General features: G+C 36.5%; 1 protein-coding gene and 2 long non-coding RNA genes across 7 annotated transcripts in view; 2 read left to right on the top strand and 1 right to left on the bottom strand.

Moving 5' to 3' along the window:
* The window catches only part of LOC131520505 (uncharacterized), a 34,928-nt gene extending 23,428 nt beyond the window's left edge, over nucleotides 1-11,500 (bottom strand). The window contains exons 1-3 of one of the 2 annotated variants that reach the window (XR_009266080.1): nucleotides 11,223-11,500; nucleotides 10,747-10,970; nucleotides 10,061-10,199 (exon numbers count right to left, since the gene is read on the bottom strand). This is a non-coding gene — a long non-coding RNA (uncharacterized LOC131520505). Of the gene's footprint in view, nucleotides 1-10,060; nucleotides 10,200-10,746; nucleotides 10,971-11,222 lie in introns of those variants that run through there. The other variant, XR_009266079.1, reaches the window with a different exon arrangement.
* amph (amphiphysin) overlaps nucleotides 1-13,091 on the top strand; it is a 35,435-nt gene extending 22,344 nt beyond the window's left edge. For 2 of the 4 annotated variants that reach the window (XM_058744654.1, XM_058744637.1), the window contains exons 13-27: nucleotides 128-151; nucleotides 420-446; nucleotides 785-961; nucleotides 2,787-2,819; nucleotides 3,395-3,481; nucleotides 5,967-6,008; nucleotides 6,372-6,530; nucleotides 6,941-6,994; nucleotides 7,816-7,863; nucleotides 8,092-8,145; nucleotides 8,450-8,491; nucleotides 9,992-10,222; nucleotides 10,806-10,979; nucleotides 11,646-11,747; nucleotides 11,842-13,091. In XM_058744654.1, coding sequence (XP_058600637.1) covers nucleotides 128-151; nucleotides 420-446; nucleotides 785-961; nucleotides 2,787-2,819; nucleotides 3,395-3,481; nucleotides 5,967-6,008; nucleotides 6,372-6,530; nucleotides 6,941-6,994; nucleotides 7,816-7,863; nucleotides 8,092-8,145; nucleotides 8,450-8,491; nucleotides 9,992-10,222; nucleotides 10,806-10,979; nucleotides 11,646-11,747; nucleotides 11,842-11,946 — 1,359 coding nt within the window. In that variant the 3' untranslated portion in view covers nucleotides 11,947-13,091. The remainder of the gene's footprint in view (nucleotides 1-127; nucleotides 152-419; nucleotides 447-784; nucleotides 962-2,786; nucleotides 2,820-3,394; nucleotides 3,482-5,966; nucleotides 6,009-6,371; nucleotides 6,531-6,940; nucleotides 6,995-7,815; nucleotides 7,864-8,091; nucleotides 8,146-8,449; nucleotides 8,492-9,991; nucleotides 10,223-10,805; nucleotides 10,980-11,645; nucleotides 11,748-11,841) is intronic. The other 2 variants (XM_058744646.1, XM_058744662.1) reach the window with 2 other exon arrangements.
* Nucleotides 13,092-14,170: 1,079 nt separating this feature from the next.
* LOC131527272 (uncharacterized) lies at nucleotides 14,171-16,977 on the top strand. Its single transcript, XR_009267620.1, has 3 exons — nucleotides 14,171-14,254; nucleotides 14,334-15,992; nucleotides 16,399-16,977. It is a non-coding gene; the product is annotated as an uncharacterized LOC131527272 (long non-coding RNA).
* The last annotated feature ends 1,723 nt before the right edge of the window (nucleotides 16,978-18,700 follow it).

Raw genomic sequence — 18,700 nt, 5'->3', positions numbered from 1 at the left:
AGACAGTGACAAGTCAAATAAAAATTTGCATGGCTTAGCAATCATTCTACTTTTATTTCTACTGTAATAACATGAATCAATCAATAAGGAAATAAAGCTTAAATTCTTGCATATTTTTTTCTTGCAGACACTACCTTGGGATCTTTGGACGGTAATCTGCTTTCTTTGACTGTACTCTTTGATCTATGTGAGCTGATGTAAAAGAGAGCAATCTTGGTGCTATTAGTAACTTGATGACAGAATCTTGTCTCCTGTCCTGATGTCAAAAAAGTGCCCTAGATTTGTAGTCTCGTAAAACAATAAATTTGCACTGACATGAAATGTGAAGATATTGCTGTAATTTCATGACACGCTTACAGACGTTCCTGTTGAGCATTAATTTTACAGCAAATACCTCTGATATCTCTGTTCATTTCTAGGGAAATGCTGCACAGCCTGCACAGCCCGTAAGTAATGACTGACTAGAGTGTTTTAGTAGAAAGAAATTGCAAATGTAATTAAAGTTCATGGCAGATTTAACCTCCAGCTTTCAAGACTTTGGAAAAATGGCATAAAACTTCTTAAATGTTAATTTATTCATTAATGTTACAAATTAGAAATCTGTTCCCCATTTCTCCAGTGTGACATTGCGGTTTACACATATTCATGCACCATGGTTCTCAATCAAAATATTCCTACTTAAATCTGTCTTCTTTTGCCCCCCTGTCCACTCCTCTGTTGGCCCCCATCATGGGGGAAACTTATTTGGACAGTAACCACTTATTATCTTTCTTTCCTTGATCAGGCGGCAGATGCTGGCTTCACTGCCAACTGGGCAGCTGACTTTGGCTCTTCTGCCACTACGGGTGCAGAGGAATCTGAAAATGCTCAACCTGCAGTGGATGGGCAGGGATGGCCACCTGCCGAAGCTTGGCCTACAGAGGCAGCATCGCAGCCTCAAGGAGAGGCAGCCACAGATGAGGTTAGAGCCTGGAATCCGGAAAACTATCCTGAGCCAAACCCAGACTGTGATCCCTGTGCTGTGGGGGGTGACGAGGCCAAACAACAGCATCCAGGACAGGAGAAAGACAGTGTAGAGGAAGGTCAGACAGACTGGGCTAAAAATCAAGTGGAATGGGCAGAAGAAAAGGCAGGTTGCAGGTCAGAGGAGAGAGATACAGAGGAGACAGTGGGCTTGCAACCAATGCCTGGAATCATATTCACCAATGAGTTTGGTCAGGAGATTCAGGATCCCACGGAGGGCATAGGGGGAGATAGTTCCAGATGGGGCCTGTCTAGCCAGGTTGATCTAGATGGATCCGGGTCAGAGTACGAGACTGCTGAAGAATGGGGTGATGTCCCGGGACAAAACGGTGGGTGGGTCAGTGCAGATGATGAGCTTGAATGTGCCGAGAATGAGAATCCAGTTGTGGCACCAGAACAAGGCACTGTGGCCCAAAAGTGCTTTGCAGACTGGGGCACAGCTGATGGTGTCCCTGAGCAGATTACCCCTGCTGACTCTGAGTTTGGTGGCGATGCATTTGCAGCCAACTGGGATCAGCCTGAAGCAACATCATGTGTCTCAGAGCTTGAAAATGAGAGCTTGGATGAGCCGCTTTCAGACCCAGCCAAAGCAGGAGCAAATACGCCTCAAAATGTTCTTGAATCAACTCCGAGTTCAGACCCATTTGACACTGAAGGTAATGATCCATTTGGTACAGGGGATGATCCTTTTGGAACATCTGGGGATGACCCATTTGGGAATGGAAACGATCCATTTGCCAACTCGGACCAAGATCCCAGTGGCTTTTCTGGGAGTGATCCCTTTGCTACTACAGGCAGCAATATTTTTGGTACTGAAGGGTTATCAACAGAGAGTCAAAAAATTGGGTTTCATTCCGATCCGTTTGCAGAGACCCAGCCAGCAGGCGAAGGACAGTGGGCAGCGGACCCCTTTGCCACTGAATTCACATCAGACCCTTTTGCTACTGGGGGCAATCAGGACCCATTTGCTCATGAGGTCACATCTGATCCTTTCACCAATGAAAGTGGTGGGGACCCATTCACCAGTGAGAACAGCCAGGGATGGGCAGGGGGTTGGGAATCCTCTGGGACAAAGGAGATTGGTGGAGAAGAAAAAGACTCTGATGTCTTTGATGACAAAACTGGACATGCCAATGGGTTTGCCCAGTGGGCAGCTTTTCCTGCACCAGCTGCAGACTCTGAGAACTCCAGTAAAGGCTCCTGGCAGGAGGTGAGTGATAGCAGTGGCTTCTTCTCTTCTGACGGCCAAGGAAACTTTACAGCAGGCTGGCCAGGTGAGGCTGTTCCATCTCAAGACCCCTTTACCTCCTTCCCTGGGCAACAAGACACCTCTAATCCTAAAAGTACCATTGCAGAGGACCAGGTCTGTCATAAAGAGCCAGAGAACTCAGACCTGTCTGAAGACGAAGTTGCAAACCGGAGATATGGAAAGTTATACCAAGAAATAGATACAGAGCTGGAAGAGGTACCTGACTTCCTGCCACTCTGCTTAGCTTAGTGTAGAGTAGACTACAGCAAGAATATTCCCCTCCTTTCCTGCCTGCAGATGAAATACTATTTTCCTGCTACAAAACCCTTTGGACCCTGGAACCCCTCCCACAGACCACAGTCCCGAGACCTGTTCTCCTCTCTCTCCTTTGCTTGCTTTCATAGTTTGTTGGGTTTGCTAAATTCAAGTAGAATTTACCGTCCTCTAAGTCTGTGCAATTAAAATACATGTCTTTGAGGGTTTTCATGCTAATTACTTATTTAATTCGGTTTAGGTGTCCAACAAGGCTTTTAACGGATTTTCTAAGGTAAATAGGAGCGTAGAAAGTTTAATCTAACTTTTCAATAGATTAAAAGAGAATTCATAATGACATTATGAATTACTGTCAATGTGGTCAAACACAACAGCCACATTGTCCAAAGTGATTGTGCTAGCATGATAGCATTTTAGCAATGTTTAGAATTGGTGGTTTTGTTTATAAACAAAAAATGTAAATATTTTAAGAATATCTTTAAAAAATATAAGAATTAAATGCTGGATCTCACCATTTGCAACAAAATTTAACCCTCAGGGAGTCTATAAATTATTCATGATATGCAAGGCTGGATTGGTAATTGGGCATACGGGGCATTTTCCCGGTGAGCCGAAGCACTTTAGGGACCGACAGAATTTTTTTTTTTTATTATTATTATTTGCCAAGGACCATCACGCAGGGACAGCGAGCAGCCAGTGGTCCATTGGTCCATTGGTTTGTCTCCTGTATTGACAGCGTAAACCACCCAATCACAATGCGCTATAGACGGAGTGATTAAGTATTTTGCTCCGCCTAAAGAACGCTTCACCGCAACTTCTTCCTCGTCTGCTTTTCCCACATTTTCACAGCAGCTTTATCAAGAACAGGCTTGCTCTGCGGTGACTGATGCAGCACAAAGAGCCAGGCAGGAGGAGGAGAGAAGAGTAGTTGAATCGGTAAAGTGCTTGATAGGGACTCGCAACGGAGGCAGGCATCTAACCTATCCTAATGTGTGCGCGCGCCACGAGTGTAGAATACGTAAACACTTGTTTCATTACTAGTCAAGAGTTTTTGAAGATTAAGATTTTTAATGTTTATTAAAGAATTCTCTTCTGCTCACCAAGCCTGCATTTATTTGATCCGATATACAGCAAAAGCAGTAATATTGTGAAATATTTTTACTATTTAAAATAACTGCTTTCTATTTGAATATCTGTTAAACTGTAATTTATTCCTGTGATCAAAGTTGAATTTTTAGCATCATTACTCCAGTCTTCAGTGTCACATGATCCTTCAAAAATCTTTCTAATATGCTGATTTGCTGTTCAAGAAACATTTATTATTATTTTTATTATTATCATCAATATTTAAAACAGTTGAGTACATTTTTTCTGGATTCTTTTTTCTGGATTTTTTCAAGTTTTTTCAAGAGGCCAAGCATTTAAACTACATACGATGCAAAGGGCCACAAATTACAATTTGCATCATCAGACTTTATAATATTCAACGAATTGATAAAAAAGTTAAACAAATAATTCATAACTCATAACTTCATGACTTGCTAATAAAGACTTCACTTGTTTCATTCCTGAATGAATCAATGTTTTTTGAACGAATCTCAGTTTAAGTCTTGTCTGCAGCTGCTGGCGTTACGTTCTAATTGATACAATCTTTATTTGAAGCATCTTCACTTTCAAAAAAGTGATTTATTCTATTTTGAGAGACAGCAGTGTTTATATCCGAACTATAAACTTTTATTCCAGTACTTCTGTGATTATTTGAATGTTTGTAACGCAGAAATAACGATACAAAAGACTTTGTAAAGATGTTTCATATAAGTAAACTGCTCTCTCTGTATCAGCGGCAGAGCGAGCACAGATTTGAACGTTACATTGTGATTTAAGGCTTTAATAGACATATGAATCCTGTCATTTATGAACAAGATTGCGAGGGTGATTGAATCTGTTTGCGATCTGACTATTTATTTAAATATCCAACAGTATACGACAATAAACATACGACGCGACAATATATGGTTTAACTGTGTTCTTCAAGCCATCTCTGGTATTTTCATAATAATAAAATAGCCTATATTTATAATCCAATGATAATCAACATTGCCTTTACTGTATAGAATATATTATCTGCCTTGTTCTGTGACAAAAACCGCACATCAGCTCACAAAATGAAGTTATTTCAAACACTCGACTGATGTTGTGGAGTAAAATCATGTTGTCTTCTTTCGTTGGTCAACGCTTCTCTTTTAAGTTGTTTGGCGCGTGCTGCGCGTGGTTAGTTACAATATTTTGAGCGCAAACTGTAATAAAAATACATTAATTTTGTGGCCCGCATGACTCGGGCCACAAAATTAATGCAGAGGGGCCGGATGTGGGATTATAGAAATGAATACTTTTATTTAGCAAGGATGCTTTAAATTGATCAAAAGTGGAAGACATTTATAATGTTAAAAGCTTTCCTGTAGCTCAAATAGTAGATTCCTCTAGCAACGCCAAGATCATGGGTTCGATTCCCAGGAAAGCAAGAGCTGATAAAATGTAAAAACTGTAACTTGATTGCAATGTAAGTCGCTTTGGATAAAAGCGTCTGCTAAATGCATAAATGTAAATGTAAATGTTACAAAAGATTTCTATTTCAGATAAATGCTGTTCTTCTGAACTTCCTATTCATCAAAGAAACCTGAAAAAAAAAACCACTCAGCTGTTTTCAGCATAATAATAATAAAAAAAAATGTTTTTGAGCAGCAAATCTGAATATTTGAATGATTTCTGAAGGATCATGTGACTGGTGATGATGCTGAAAATTCAGCTTTGAAATCACAGGAATAAATTACATTTTAAAATATATTCAAATAGAAAACTAGAATTTCACAATATTACTGCTTTTGCTGTATTTTGGATCAAATAAATGGGGGCTTGGTGAGCAGAAGAGACTTCTTTAAAAAACATTAAAAATCTTACTGTTCAAAATCTTTTGACTGGTAGTATATATCATATGTAGGCTATATATAGAGAGAGAAAGAGAGGAGTGGTGGTGGTGGGCCGCCTGGACCAAAATATGCCAGGGCCGAAATATTGTCCCAGTCCAGCCCTGATGATATGTTTTTTTACAAGTAACAAATAAAATATTTTTTGTAAATGATGACACTAATTTTACAATGAATATGCAGAACCCGGTGTTAAATAACTATGGCCCTGCTTTAATATACCTAATGGTGTTTTATATCGAATGCTGTAATGATCCCTACTAATTCCTCTTCCCTAAAAGATCCATTAAACGTTTTCTCACAGGAATTATTTTGAAAAAAAAAAAAAATATATATATATATATGTTCCAGTCTAACCTAGCAGATTTGTTTCAAATTTCATACTAGTAAATTTGATTTGCTTAACTCTACCTTTTTATTCTCTGTTATGTTTTTAGGTTGCAACAGTCCCAACATTTGTGGCTGACTTTGATAAGATGGTGAGTTGACAGTCTTTTGATAGTAAAGATAAAGATTTTGACTGTAATGGTCCGTACTATCCTATCCCTGAAAAAAATACTTACTTAATGAGTGTCAGTGGGCATTTATTTATTTCCATGAATGTTTCTTTGTAATATATTTTTTGAGTTTTTTGTAGGAAAATGTTTTCATATGCATTTTTATCAAGACAATCATTTTGTTTTCATGCTCTCCCATGATTGTCGTGCCTCAAATTCCCACTGTACTGACTGTACAACTACTGTTGCAAAGTATAGATCTTTCAAAGTGGTTTTATACTGGTCAAGTAGTGAAGGTGTCATTGGACAGTTTTTCTGATTGTTCTCTTATAAATGTATATAAAGTCTGAGGCTGAGGCCCCAGAGGGTGATGTAGCTGAAGGAGAAGGTGAAGCAGCCCCAGCCTCAGTACCTGAGGGTGGAGAGGGTCCTGTCACCACTCCCCCTACAGACACACAACCAGCGGAGATCACGGCTTCAAGCCCCCCTGCAGAGATGGCCACAGTGAGTGCCACAAAGAGTTCAACTCTAAACGTCATCAGAAATAGTCATCACCATCATCATCGTCATCATCAACACCATTGTCAACGTTTTTACGTCAATGCTTTCCATCATTATTGTGATAACACTTCATCACAACATCTTCATCCTCATCATAGTTGGCATGATTGTCATCTTAATTAACATCAATCTGTTGATCCTATTTTTTTTAATCATTTTCATAAATATCTGTGTTTTTAGAATTTTTCATCATCATCGTTCTCCATCAGTGCATGAAACATGATTATTTCCCTTGCTTTCATGATATGATCATCATGTTATGTTTTCAGCTACATATACATGTATTCCCTCAAATCAAACTGATCAGAAATGAGCTGTAGCCATTGATCATATCTGTACTCTTGTTTATAAAGACCACTGTGGAGTCTCCAGTGTCTGCTGAGACTGAGGCAGCTGAGCAGGCTGAGGTATGTACCTCTGAAAAATAATTCAAAACAAAGCCTGCATGTTGGCCATCTTGCCTTTTTTATTTTAAAAAGCCATATGTTTTGGAACCCATAAGTTCTTTGATTTAAAACATTTGATTTGTTTTAACATTGATTTAACAAATGTTTTAACAATATTTTTATATTATTGAAATAAGTGTACATAAATATAGTTTTATTATATTGTTGACGTGTAGATTTTTTCCATAACACAAAATTGCATACACTACCAGTGCAAGATCTGAATTTTCTTTTTCTTTTGTATTAGCCAGTTACATAAGTTCTTTTAAAATAAGTTTTTTTTTTTTTTTTTATATGGAGTGTGTTTTGAATGTGTTAACTTGTGTAAAATGGCATACCAATTATTATCCTTTTTATTGCTTTCTTTTTTAGTTTGGACACGCTTTGGCATCAGTTTTAAGTGTTGGTTTTATTTTGCATTAGCAACAGTAGGATGTCAGAAGCACAGTTATGTACACTCTTAAAAATAAAGGTGCTTAAATGCGATGCCATTGAAGAACCAGTTTTGGTTCCACAAAGAACCATTCAGTCAAAGGTTCTTTAAAGAACCATCTCTTTCTTACCTTTTTATAATCTGAAGAACCTTCTTTCGCCACAAAGAACCTTTTGTGGAACAGAAAGGTTCTGTATGGAACCATGTAGACAAAAAGGTTCTTCTATGGCATCGTGAAGCACCTTTATTTTTAAGAGTGTAATGGATCTTAAAATAACATTGTTTTTACAAAGACTGGTTGAGCCTGAGATTTTACTGTTGATAAAAAAAAGTCTCAACCATTCTTTAGCTTCCAGTTGAGGACATAGAAAAGGAGCAACCCAGTGAAGAAGCCCCGGTAACTATAACTTATGTCTAATGAATTGCATAAGAGAAACTCAAGTCATATGCAGCACTGTCGCATATGTACTGTATCTAGCAAATCCTTGTTCTCTGTAGAAACAGCCTGCAATGTGTCCAAATGAATTATGTATGAGATTTAAGATATGATAGGAAAACAGGTGGTGTTATTTGGAAGCATAACAGAAATTGGAGATAGCATGAATGTTTTTGTATTTGCATGTAGGAATCTGCTTCCGTCCAAGAAACACAGAAGGAGTCACCTACAGAGGCGGCTCTGGTAATTTCACTTATACAATTTTATAATTTCACTGCCTTCCAATTATGAAATTATGAATACTGCTTTTTTATTATTAGCTTCACTTTTAAGCTTTTAGACATGTTTTTAGGTTCAACAGTAGTTCACAGAGATGTTCTTAAGCATCCAGGCTCTGATAAAGATGAGTAGTAACAGTTATGAAGGGAAGCCAGATACTGACATGACCAGAGACAGATTTGTTGACTAATCATTGCAGTTTGTGTCATTATTAATTTGAATAAATGAATGTGTAATGATGCTGACAACCACATTTCTTTGTGTGTAGGACACTATTGAGGATAAAGAGTCTCCCATTGAAGAGACTCCGGTAACTATTTAAGTCTTAACAGATCAAATATATTTGTTTCATGCTATTATTTCAACATTACTGTCTAAATATTTACTGTATTTTTATTTATTTATGTATGTATATATTTATTTATTTATTTTTGCTAATTGTTTTGTATCACAATGAAGCCATATGAAAATACATTCATTTGAACATTTTTTTTATTTAAACACTGATATTGTCAGATATTACCTTACTATCTTGGGTTCCTTCACAATTTCCATTCTTGGTGAGTGCACTTTGTAGAACACTTTGTAACATAGAATTATTTAGATATTATATAGAGTCTCAGTCCGATATTAAATCATCATCTGGCTTCATATGAAATATGTTGTGGTTACCAAACTGATGCACTGGGACAGGATGGTAGCCACACACATCGTCATTTAGCCTTGCAGAATGCTTTTTTAACAGTATGTGTTGATGGATGGAGACTTCTAACATGCACTGTGGCATTAATCAAAACCTGTAACCCATCTTTTTGTTTATGTGTATGTATTATTTTACGTTTTTGAGGGTACAATGAGCAGTTGCAACACCTGGCAGCACAACAGCAAACACCATCCAGCTCTGACATAATATATTTTTCTCGTTCCAAACACAAAACTTTGTTTTTAGATCCAGAGATAATTAGAAGGCTAATGCTGCCACTGTTTCTGCCATTTCTGATTGTACCTATAATTAAGTTTCATTTCATGTTTTCTTTTCTGTTACAATAGTTTTGATCCACATAAGGTTGCACACATTTAAGCCCATTAAACAGAGATGATGTTATAACCCGACAATTCCCTTGCTTACTGAACCTTTAAATAGTGACTTAACTGATGACTATTATTACCCCTCTAATCACCATTTTCGGTTTCCATGGTGACTCCATTCTTACATCACCGTAACAGGCAGTAATTTTACATTCCCTTATTCTAAGCTCATTAAGTAACAAAGCAAGTGGAGTATAAATGTTCAGGTGTAAATATAATCTATGCATCTATGTTTAGTTGAATCTGAATTCAGCAGTTTTGAATTGTAATGGGTTTTTAAAATTTATTTATATACTTGCTGACAGGTCAAAAATGGGTTCCATTTTACAGTTATTTTTGGGTGGTGGTTGAACATTTTGACGACTTATTCACATGTATATTGAGATCATACAGTCACTATGATCTGAGGAATGTTCACCCATACTGCTTCATCCAGTAGGCAGTGAATCATGACCCCCGTTCCTTCATGCCGTCTGTTAAACATTTCCCGAACCAAAATACTTGACTTTTGGTGAAACTCAAGTCCGTTTTTTTTTTGAGAACTGACTTGCCATTCCACATCAGGGACAGTTTTAACCTCCGAAGTTAAACTGGTCCCTGCACCCCTCATTGTGACACTCTTGAGTGCTCCCCTCTGTGGTGCCGTAAACCAATCCATCCACATGAGTGGCTTGTGTTGAGTGTTCAAACACTGGCTCTCACTCCTGAGCACCTCTTCCAGACTATAGATGCCAAACCAGAGGAAGAGGCCAGTTCACTAGAAGCCAAACCAGGAGATGAACCAGATAATGTTGAGCCCATACCAACAGATGAACCAGATAAGGCTGACACCCAACCAGGAGAAGTTCCTGATAATATTGAGCCCAAACCAGGAGATGCTCCTGATAATGTTGAGCCCCAACCAGGGGATGAAACCAGTAAGGAGGGTGCTGCAAACGATGGGAAAGAGGAGGTAGATATTCACCTGTGATTCTGCACTTTGGTATGCAGGCCTTTGACAAGACCCTGGTTTCTTTATGCAACCATTCTGGGCTGTTACATAGAATTGAATCAAAATGCTTTACAACAAAACTGTTTTGCTGACTTTTTATGTGTGAAATGTCACAATTATTTTTCAGTAACATTCCACAACAAAGCCTCATTTAGTCTTTGTGCAAGAGAAGGGCTTAACGCTAGTCAATAAAAATACAATTGTTCATTGTTTGTTCACATTAGTTCACAGCACATTATCCAATGTCAACAGATACAGCTTTTGATTTTAAAAAATGTATTAGTAAATTAATGCTGTAAAATACTATTAGTTTAGGTTGTCTAATGTAGTTAAAAAATTGAAACCTTATTGTAAAGTGTTACCCATTTTTCTTTTATTCAGTTGTTTTTAATTTATTACATTTCTTATGTATTATATATGTGTGGTCTGTTTCATGTGTATTATGTAAGTGTGTCAAGTTACTTGTCAAAAATGTACTTGCATACCTTTAGGTTTGTCACTTGAGCTGCATGTTGATTGATGCTGTTTCTTTCCCTCACCTCAGGAAAAGATGCCTATCCCTTCTGTTGTTATTGAGCCTGCCTCTAGTAATGAGGGTGATGATGACCGTGATGGTGATATTTCATCTCCAATAGCAACCAGTGACAATGGGGTGATCACAGAATGCCAGACAACCAAAGATGTCTCCTCTGAAATGCCTCTTGGATACCTTTTCAAGGTGAATATAAAGCAAACACCACTTAAGTAAAGGATAAAGGATGGTCGTACATTTATTTTGCAATAATTACCTTCTGACTGCACATTATTCGGCTAATTGCACAGCTACTCGCCAAATTAATAAACATGTGGTCATAAAATATTATTGGTAAACTGTAACTAAAAGAATACAAAATGCAGTAAACTGTAAAATCATTTGTTTCTGATTACGATTATAAGTTAACATAAAATGATAATAGCCTACCAATTTGCAACATCAAGCAGCATAATAAGCTGTTTTTGTGTAGAGATACACCAACTGAAGCAGCTGAATCTGGAAGCCTTAGCGCACTAGCGGTTAGCTTAAAAATAAAGTGGATATCCAGTACCCTTAAAGCTTTCTCTAAGAAAAAAATAGCCCATTACAGTGTACAAAACATTCAACCTAGCAACAAGAGGAACACTGCAGAAATATACAGTAGGCTACTCTTCGATCAACTACAATAGATAACTGAGACACAAGATGGCGCCGCATGCGTTTGTGAAAAGAGAGACTGAAAGAAAGTGGCGCCAATCATAGGAAACATGTGACCGCCAGATGGCGCTATTGACAAATCAGAATAATGTAGTAAAAATGAACACAGTTTTAATGTACATCACGTTTCTTATTCTTTATGCTGTCCTGTAGGTTGAAACGTTGCATGACTTTGAAGCAGCAAACCCAGACGAACTGGAGCTGAAGAAAGGAGACATTGTTTTGGTAGTACCCACAGAGCTAGCTGAAGATCAGGTTTGATTTGTCTTGAATGTTTAACTTTTGTGTTATTCTCTTTTCTTATGATAATCATAACCTGATTTTGATGCTCGTTTTGATCTTTCTTCAGGATGCCGGTTGGCTCACTGGCATCAGAGAGAACGACTGGCTACAGCATGGCACCTCGGCTCACAAAGGACTGTTTCCTGAAAACTTTACACAGCGTCTGGAGTAAATGGGTTCAGCATGTGGTCAGAAGGCGCATGGATCTGGACGTTTGCAGACAGAGCCACTTGACATGAAGTCTTAATGTACTGATGACAGCTGTCAATCAGACTAGGCAAATACCACATAAGAGGAAATAACACATTCGACTAACGAAGCAAGAGGAGACACAAATACCTACTCAGAGCATAAAGAAAATAACCAAGCATGACGTGATAGTATGGTCAACCCTTTCTCGCAAAACCAAGATAAAATCCCTGTTTTTGTTTGTTTACCTGTGAGCAGCAACGAATTGATGTGTGCTTTGTTGGAACTCTGGTGACCTCCACATGTAATCCCTGTCTGTCTAAAGAAGAACTAAAGTGAGAGTTTCCCCTCTAAAGACAAAAAAGTAACCTTATCCTCTCTGCACCAAGTGTATTGTATTGACTTTGTTGCTCTGCAGCGAATTTTATCAGAATTTGTAGTGATATGATCTATTTAACCATTCTAAGTGTTACACAAAACTTAGGTGTTTTCTTTGCGATATTTCAGATATAAATGTGACATTGCATCATCGTTAGTGTTCTCTGTAGTTTCACGGCTGGCCGTGCGCGGCTATGGTGGTGGTATTTGGCATATATTTGATATTGACATAGTTTATGGCCGAGACTTTCAGTGTTTATGCCAAATTAATCAAAGTCCTCTTGATGAATATGGATATGTGTTGAGTTTACAGCATGAGAAATGTTGTGAAGAAATCTGAAATATTGCACTTGGCTAATACAGCTTCGCAAAACACAACATGTAGCTCCCTATAATTACAGACATTATGTGTATTATATTCACAAGGACATAAATGCAGAACTTATCCTTGAATATGGACGTGGAAATATTAATTTGTGAATGATGTTTTATGTTTGGAGAAATTGTATTTATTCAACATTATATTTTTTAAGCCAATGATGAGTGGGAAAATTTGGGGCGGGAAATCTAAAAAAATATGCAATATATGTAATTGGTTGATAGAGTAATCATTGTCTTCATTGTTTGGTTCTGACACGAAAAACAGCATCACTCCTGTGTTCGTATTGTTAGCTTCACTGTAGAGCATTTCTGTGATGTACATATCTGTGCTAATTTAACTGTAAAGTGAATAAAGAATAGTTCATATGAGTCGTGGTTCATTTTCACGAATGGAAAATATCACGTGTTTTATAAAGGTCAGGGTAGCATTTAAAAGCACTTTCAGTTTAGTTTAGTAGGCTATACAGTACCATTTTTAGATTTGTTTGTAATGACACCCAAATAACTCAAGAGGGAGACATTTATCTTTTACATTTCTCCTTTTCCAGTGAACTTTTGCCTTAGCAATGTGAAGCAGCTTTCATTTGTTAAATACATTAGTTACCATGATAACATACCAAATAACAATGAACAATACTTTTACAGCATGTATTAATCTTAGTTGATGAAAGTTTTTTTTTTAAATTGTAGGTTATTATTATTTTGAAGTAACATGAACAATAACGAACAACTATTTTTATTATTTAACATAAAAAATATGAATAAATGCTACATATATATGCACATTGTTAGTTCATGTTAATTCATGCATTAACCAATGTTTACAATTGAGACCTTAATGTAAAGTTTCAGCAAAATCTGTTATCGACTTAAATGTGTATAACTGTCCACACATTGTGATATTTTAAGAATCTTAGTAGTTCAAAAACCCTATCGATAAAACACACTACAGATCAGTAATTGGACAAAATGTCAGTGTTTTTATTTTTACATTTTTTATTTTACAAAATAACTTTGCTATAACAGACACTGTTCAAAATTAAGACACTTTCTGGATGGTAGATCATGTCTATCATGACTGTACTGTACTAGTCTGTACAGTACCGGATTTATTTTTCATTTATTTTTTCACATCTCTTGTTTTCCGACATAGTATACTATAAAAATTTAATTCATTAAAATAACCTTAAGCATTGGTATCATCATAATCACTTCATTTATTTGTTTGTTTTTTTAAATCTCTCTGATAACTTGTCTTATCTTACAGATGGGGATAATGTGTCAAACTGAAAAAGTTTATGTTGCTATACTTCAAAGTAATTTCATGTACATAAAAGGCTCATGCTGAATTTGATTAAACATGGTTTCTAAGGTAACTCCATTTCAGGAAATGACATCAGCACCCCATTTTTGAAGTTCATACAAAAGCAGTGTGAAAACCTCAAAGACGGCATTACACCAAGTATAAACATTTTTCACTAGATGAATGATGTTTTTATACATTTATATTGTCCTCCTTTTAGAGATGCCAGGTAAGTGACATTTATAATAATAATACAATTTTAAGAATTTAAACTTGTATTGAAGTTTGCTTTTGTTTAATCAAAGCAGCAGTTCTGGGAGTGACTTTGGATCAAAGTCCAAAGGTTTTGATTAAGGGAAAGGGCAAAACTGTGTATCTGCCCTGCAAAGTGACTGGTCTGGGCTCTTCAGACTATATTCATTGGTACCAAATGAAAGACGGTGAAGCCCCATCGAGGCTACTCTATATCAGTCAAGGTGGTAGTGTTGCTCGTGATACCTCTGAAGCAAATGACTTTACAGTGGACAAAACAAAGCTTTATGATCTAAAACTGAGCAACACTCAGGAGAATCATGCTGCTGTTTACTTCTGCGCCTACTGGGACACAAGCAGCGGCCACAGTGACAAGATTTACTCACATCCTGTACATAAACTGGCAAATGTTGAATGCAAACATATACTTGCACTGTCATTTCCTGTTTAAGTTCTTAATTTGACTTTAGATAATGATATTTTTTTTTTTTAATTAATTAATTAAAAAGATAATTCAAAAGATAAAATTTGTTAATGTTTGTCTAGGGATTATGGGCATTAATGGGTTTGTGATGTTCAGTTTGATGAAGTGCTTGAAATATTACTTTTCCTTCTCAGGGTTATTATAGTTAGCTTAAAAACTAAAAACATAAAAATATTTATACATTTTTGTTCCTTAAAAAACTTGAAAAACACAGACTTACTTTATTTGAGCCAGTTGCCAAGGCAACATTTGTCACTTTCATTTAGTTTCATTTAATGTAATAAAATAACAAACACTAAAGCTGAAATAAGTCTGTCATAACTTAAATATATTGGGTTTCTCCTTCACATATGTATGTGTATATATGTGTGCATGTGTGCATATGTGTATGCATGTATGTATATATGTGTGTATGTGTATAGTAGAAACTTAATTTCCTGTAAAGCTGCTTTGCAACAATTGTATCGTAAAAAGCGCTATACAAATAAACTTGAATTGAATTGAATTGAAAAATACAAATTAATAAAAACCTATAAAGACAATCAAACTGACAGAAACAACAAAATGAATAAGGTACATTTAAAATGAAATCTTATAAAAATGATAATAATATAACACTGGTCCTTGTGTGGTGAAAATAAATTCTGGTAGCAGCAGGGTGCTGACTTTAAGCTTTTTCACTTGAGTTGTATATATATCAAACAATCTGAAAGTTACAAAAGCTGATAAAATACAAAAGATGGATTACTAAACAAAACTGAACAAATGCATGAGTATCATTTAAAACAGAGCACAAAAGACTTTTCAATACACATTGTGAATTTAATGACATCCCAAATTATATCACAGTATCATTATTAAATGTTTTTAACTGAATTTTACTCAAAACAACTTCACAGATTTGAATCCATACCATTTTAGCAAAGAAAAAAGAAGAAGGGTGCTATTGAGGAAGAGGCAGCTTATAACCCAAAGCTTAGCCGAATTGTTGTTTTAAATTGCACGTGTTAAATGAATGTCGATTCCCATCATCACCCATCATTTATACAGACTGTTTCAGGCCTAGTTTGTGTGATGACTACGAGATATGACCAAAGAGGAAACCACAAGGCCATTATCATTACCTTCTGATTGGCTGATGCCGTTCATAATTCTTCAGACTCCTGAACGACAGACGCAGACATGGCACTGTCTGGAATTATAACATTTGGGTTGTTTGTAGCCTTAATAGGTGAGATTTTAGTATTCTCCTATAATTATTAACATTTCTCAGTCACAATTACTCAATATTATTCAGAGATTTTTTACTTTAAAAAGGCATTTCCACTTATTTCGTGGTAGGCTATTTTCAGCTTTTCTCATGAGGTTCGTCTTCTCAGCTATCTTGAAAACATTTTAAACCAAACAGTTTTTGTTGTATAGGCCTACTTGCGCTATAGGCTACGTAAATATAGTTTACAGTCCTACCGTTTTATCGGTGTATTGTTCGATACGGATTCTAACAGAAAACGCTCGAGGTGCTGAACTGCTGTTCTTGAGCTTTTATTTAGCGTGTTCTTGTGTTTCATGTACGATAATATAAGTGTTTTATTGCGTGTACACACGCAACGCATTTTAATGGCTTCTTATGGTTTTAGATTGTTTAAATGGACAAATTACGTACCCTGATAATTACGATCCTGGGATAATTAAGGCAAGTGGTAGAGCTGCTCGAATCCAATGCAAAGTGGAGTCATCAACCCTTCAGTCCAGCGTTATCCACTGCTACAGAGCTCCACCAAAGGGAGCTCTCCAACGATTAATGTATTTCGAAGCTGGTTCAAAGGCAACAAAAGACCCCGATACCCCTCGTAGAATTTCTGGGTCGGTGAGTGGTGATATAGTGGCACTGACCATTTCAAGACTGGAGTACAGCGACGCTGGCTCGTATTACTGCGCGTTCTGGAGTGGAGACAACACAGTGTTAACTGCGAGAGGAAATCATGGAAAAACCTGCTTTCAGCATCAAAGCGCTTTTATTTGGAACAGCAGCAAGGAGGAGACATTAGACATATTTTGATTGCGATGTTGCTTTTTGTTGTCAAGATTTACAGTAATTAAAAAATTTGGTTAAATATTCCAAATGTTATCTTCTCAGAAGAAAGAACCACAATGTTCCACAATGTACAATGTTTGCTAGGCTATTTTGACGGTTAACAATAATAAAACCGTGTCTCTTCAGCTAATTAAAATGTGATTTTGTTTCAACACAAGTTAATACTTTATTGTTATGTCTTAATTCCAATTTTTCTAAAATGTCCTTTATGTATAGATTTTCTTTTTACTTTACATGTCACAGTTCCAGATCTCAATCTTAATTTTCAATCATTTTCATCTTAATCATTTTACATTTACATTTAAAATAACATTTGTTTTAATCTTAATCATAATAACTATGCTGACAATTATTTTATTTTATTTTATGTAATTTTTTTAAATAATTCAGGACATTCAAATTACAGCTGTCCCACAGCTGTGGCTCACTGCCTCCACAATCAACATTTTTGCCCATAATAAAGTTCTATTAAACATTTATGGACATGCAAGACAAGGTGAAGAGTATGCTTGAAGAAAAATATGAGACATGATGTGTGAAGAAAAAAAAGCACTTGATGGAACATAATATTTTTATTCCAGTCCAGGTGTTTTATTAAGTCTCCAAAAAGTGTGAAAATATTGTTTGATTGTGTTTTTTAATTATTCTCATTCATATTCATATTATGCAAACAGATATACTACAGGTGACAAATCAAATACAAAATAACCAAGGTCAACAAAACATACATAACAGCCAACATGATTTGTGTGAGTGAGTGTGAGTGTGAGTGTGTGTGTGTGTGTGTGTGTGTGTGTAAGTGTAACTGGTATATATATAAAGTAACATGTAGAAAAGTACCACAGACATAACAATAGTAGAAAACAATAATAGTAATAATAATGATGACAATAATAATAATAATGATGATAATAGCATTAATAATAATAAAAATTGGAGGATGGAAGATGAGGAAGGTGATAAGTAATAATAGTAATAGTAGTAGCAACAATAATAATAATAATAATAATGAACTCAATTCATCAGAAATGAGGGGAAAGTTGTAGGATGAGGAAGATGACAAATAGCAATAATAATAGTATTAATTAATAATTAGTAAGAGTAGCAATAATTAACAATAAACTCATTCATCAGGAACAAGGGGGAGGTTGGAGGATCAAGAAGAGGACAAATAGTAATAATAATAACAATAGTAGCAATAATAACGACACCAACCACATTAATAATAATAATAATAAAGCTATAAATGGTAAGGTATTGTAAGGCTGCCTCTGGGCCATCAAGGAGAGGTGCTGCGGGCCACAGGTCCCAAATTCCCACACACATGCCATGCTTACCCTATTTTTTTTTTTTTTCCTTTTCCTGCATTTATTGTTAAATTTGTGATAGACGTATATGTATGTCAACTAGTGTGTGATGCATTAAAAAAGCGTGACGTGCAGTGTGGAACCAGCCCAGTGCAAAGCCCAGGCCCCCAGGTCACACTTACCCTGTGTGTGTGTGTGTGTGTGTGTGTGTGTGTGTGTGTGTGTGTGTGTGTGATGTATGTCTGTATAATTGTTTTTTTTTTGCTTTCCCTCTTTTCTTCCCCCTCTTTCCCTTGTTTATGCTCCAGTAAATGTACGTATATCATCTAATATGTGAAGCATTAAAAAAGCAAGACATGTAGTGCTGAACCAGCCAGAGGCAAGGAATCCAGGTCAAAGCTGGAGGTACAAGGTCCCCGGCCCCACATCACACCCACCCACAACTAATCCGAAACACACAGGGCAGGGACTGAGATGCCACAGCCAACTGGGGCCCAGAGGTAGGAAAAGAGAAAGAGAAAGGAAGAGAGAGAGAGA

The sequence above is a fragment of the Onychostoma macrolepis genome, chromosome 02, assembly GCF_012432095.1.
Source record: "Onychostoma macrolepis isolate SWU-2019 chromosome 02, ASM1243209v1, whole genome shotgun sequence".
Classification (NCBI taxonomy): Eukaryota; Metazoa; Chordata; class Actinopteri; order Cypriniformes; family Cyprinidae; genus Onychostoma; species Onychostoma macrolepis.
Note: the sequence above shows the minus strand (reverse complement) of the source record. Positions and strands in the feature narration are given on the sequence as shown.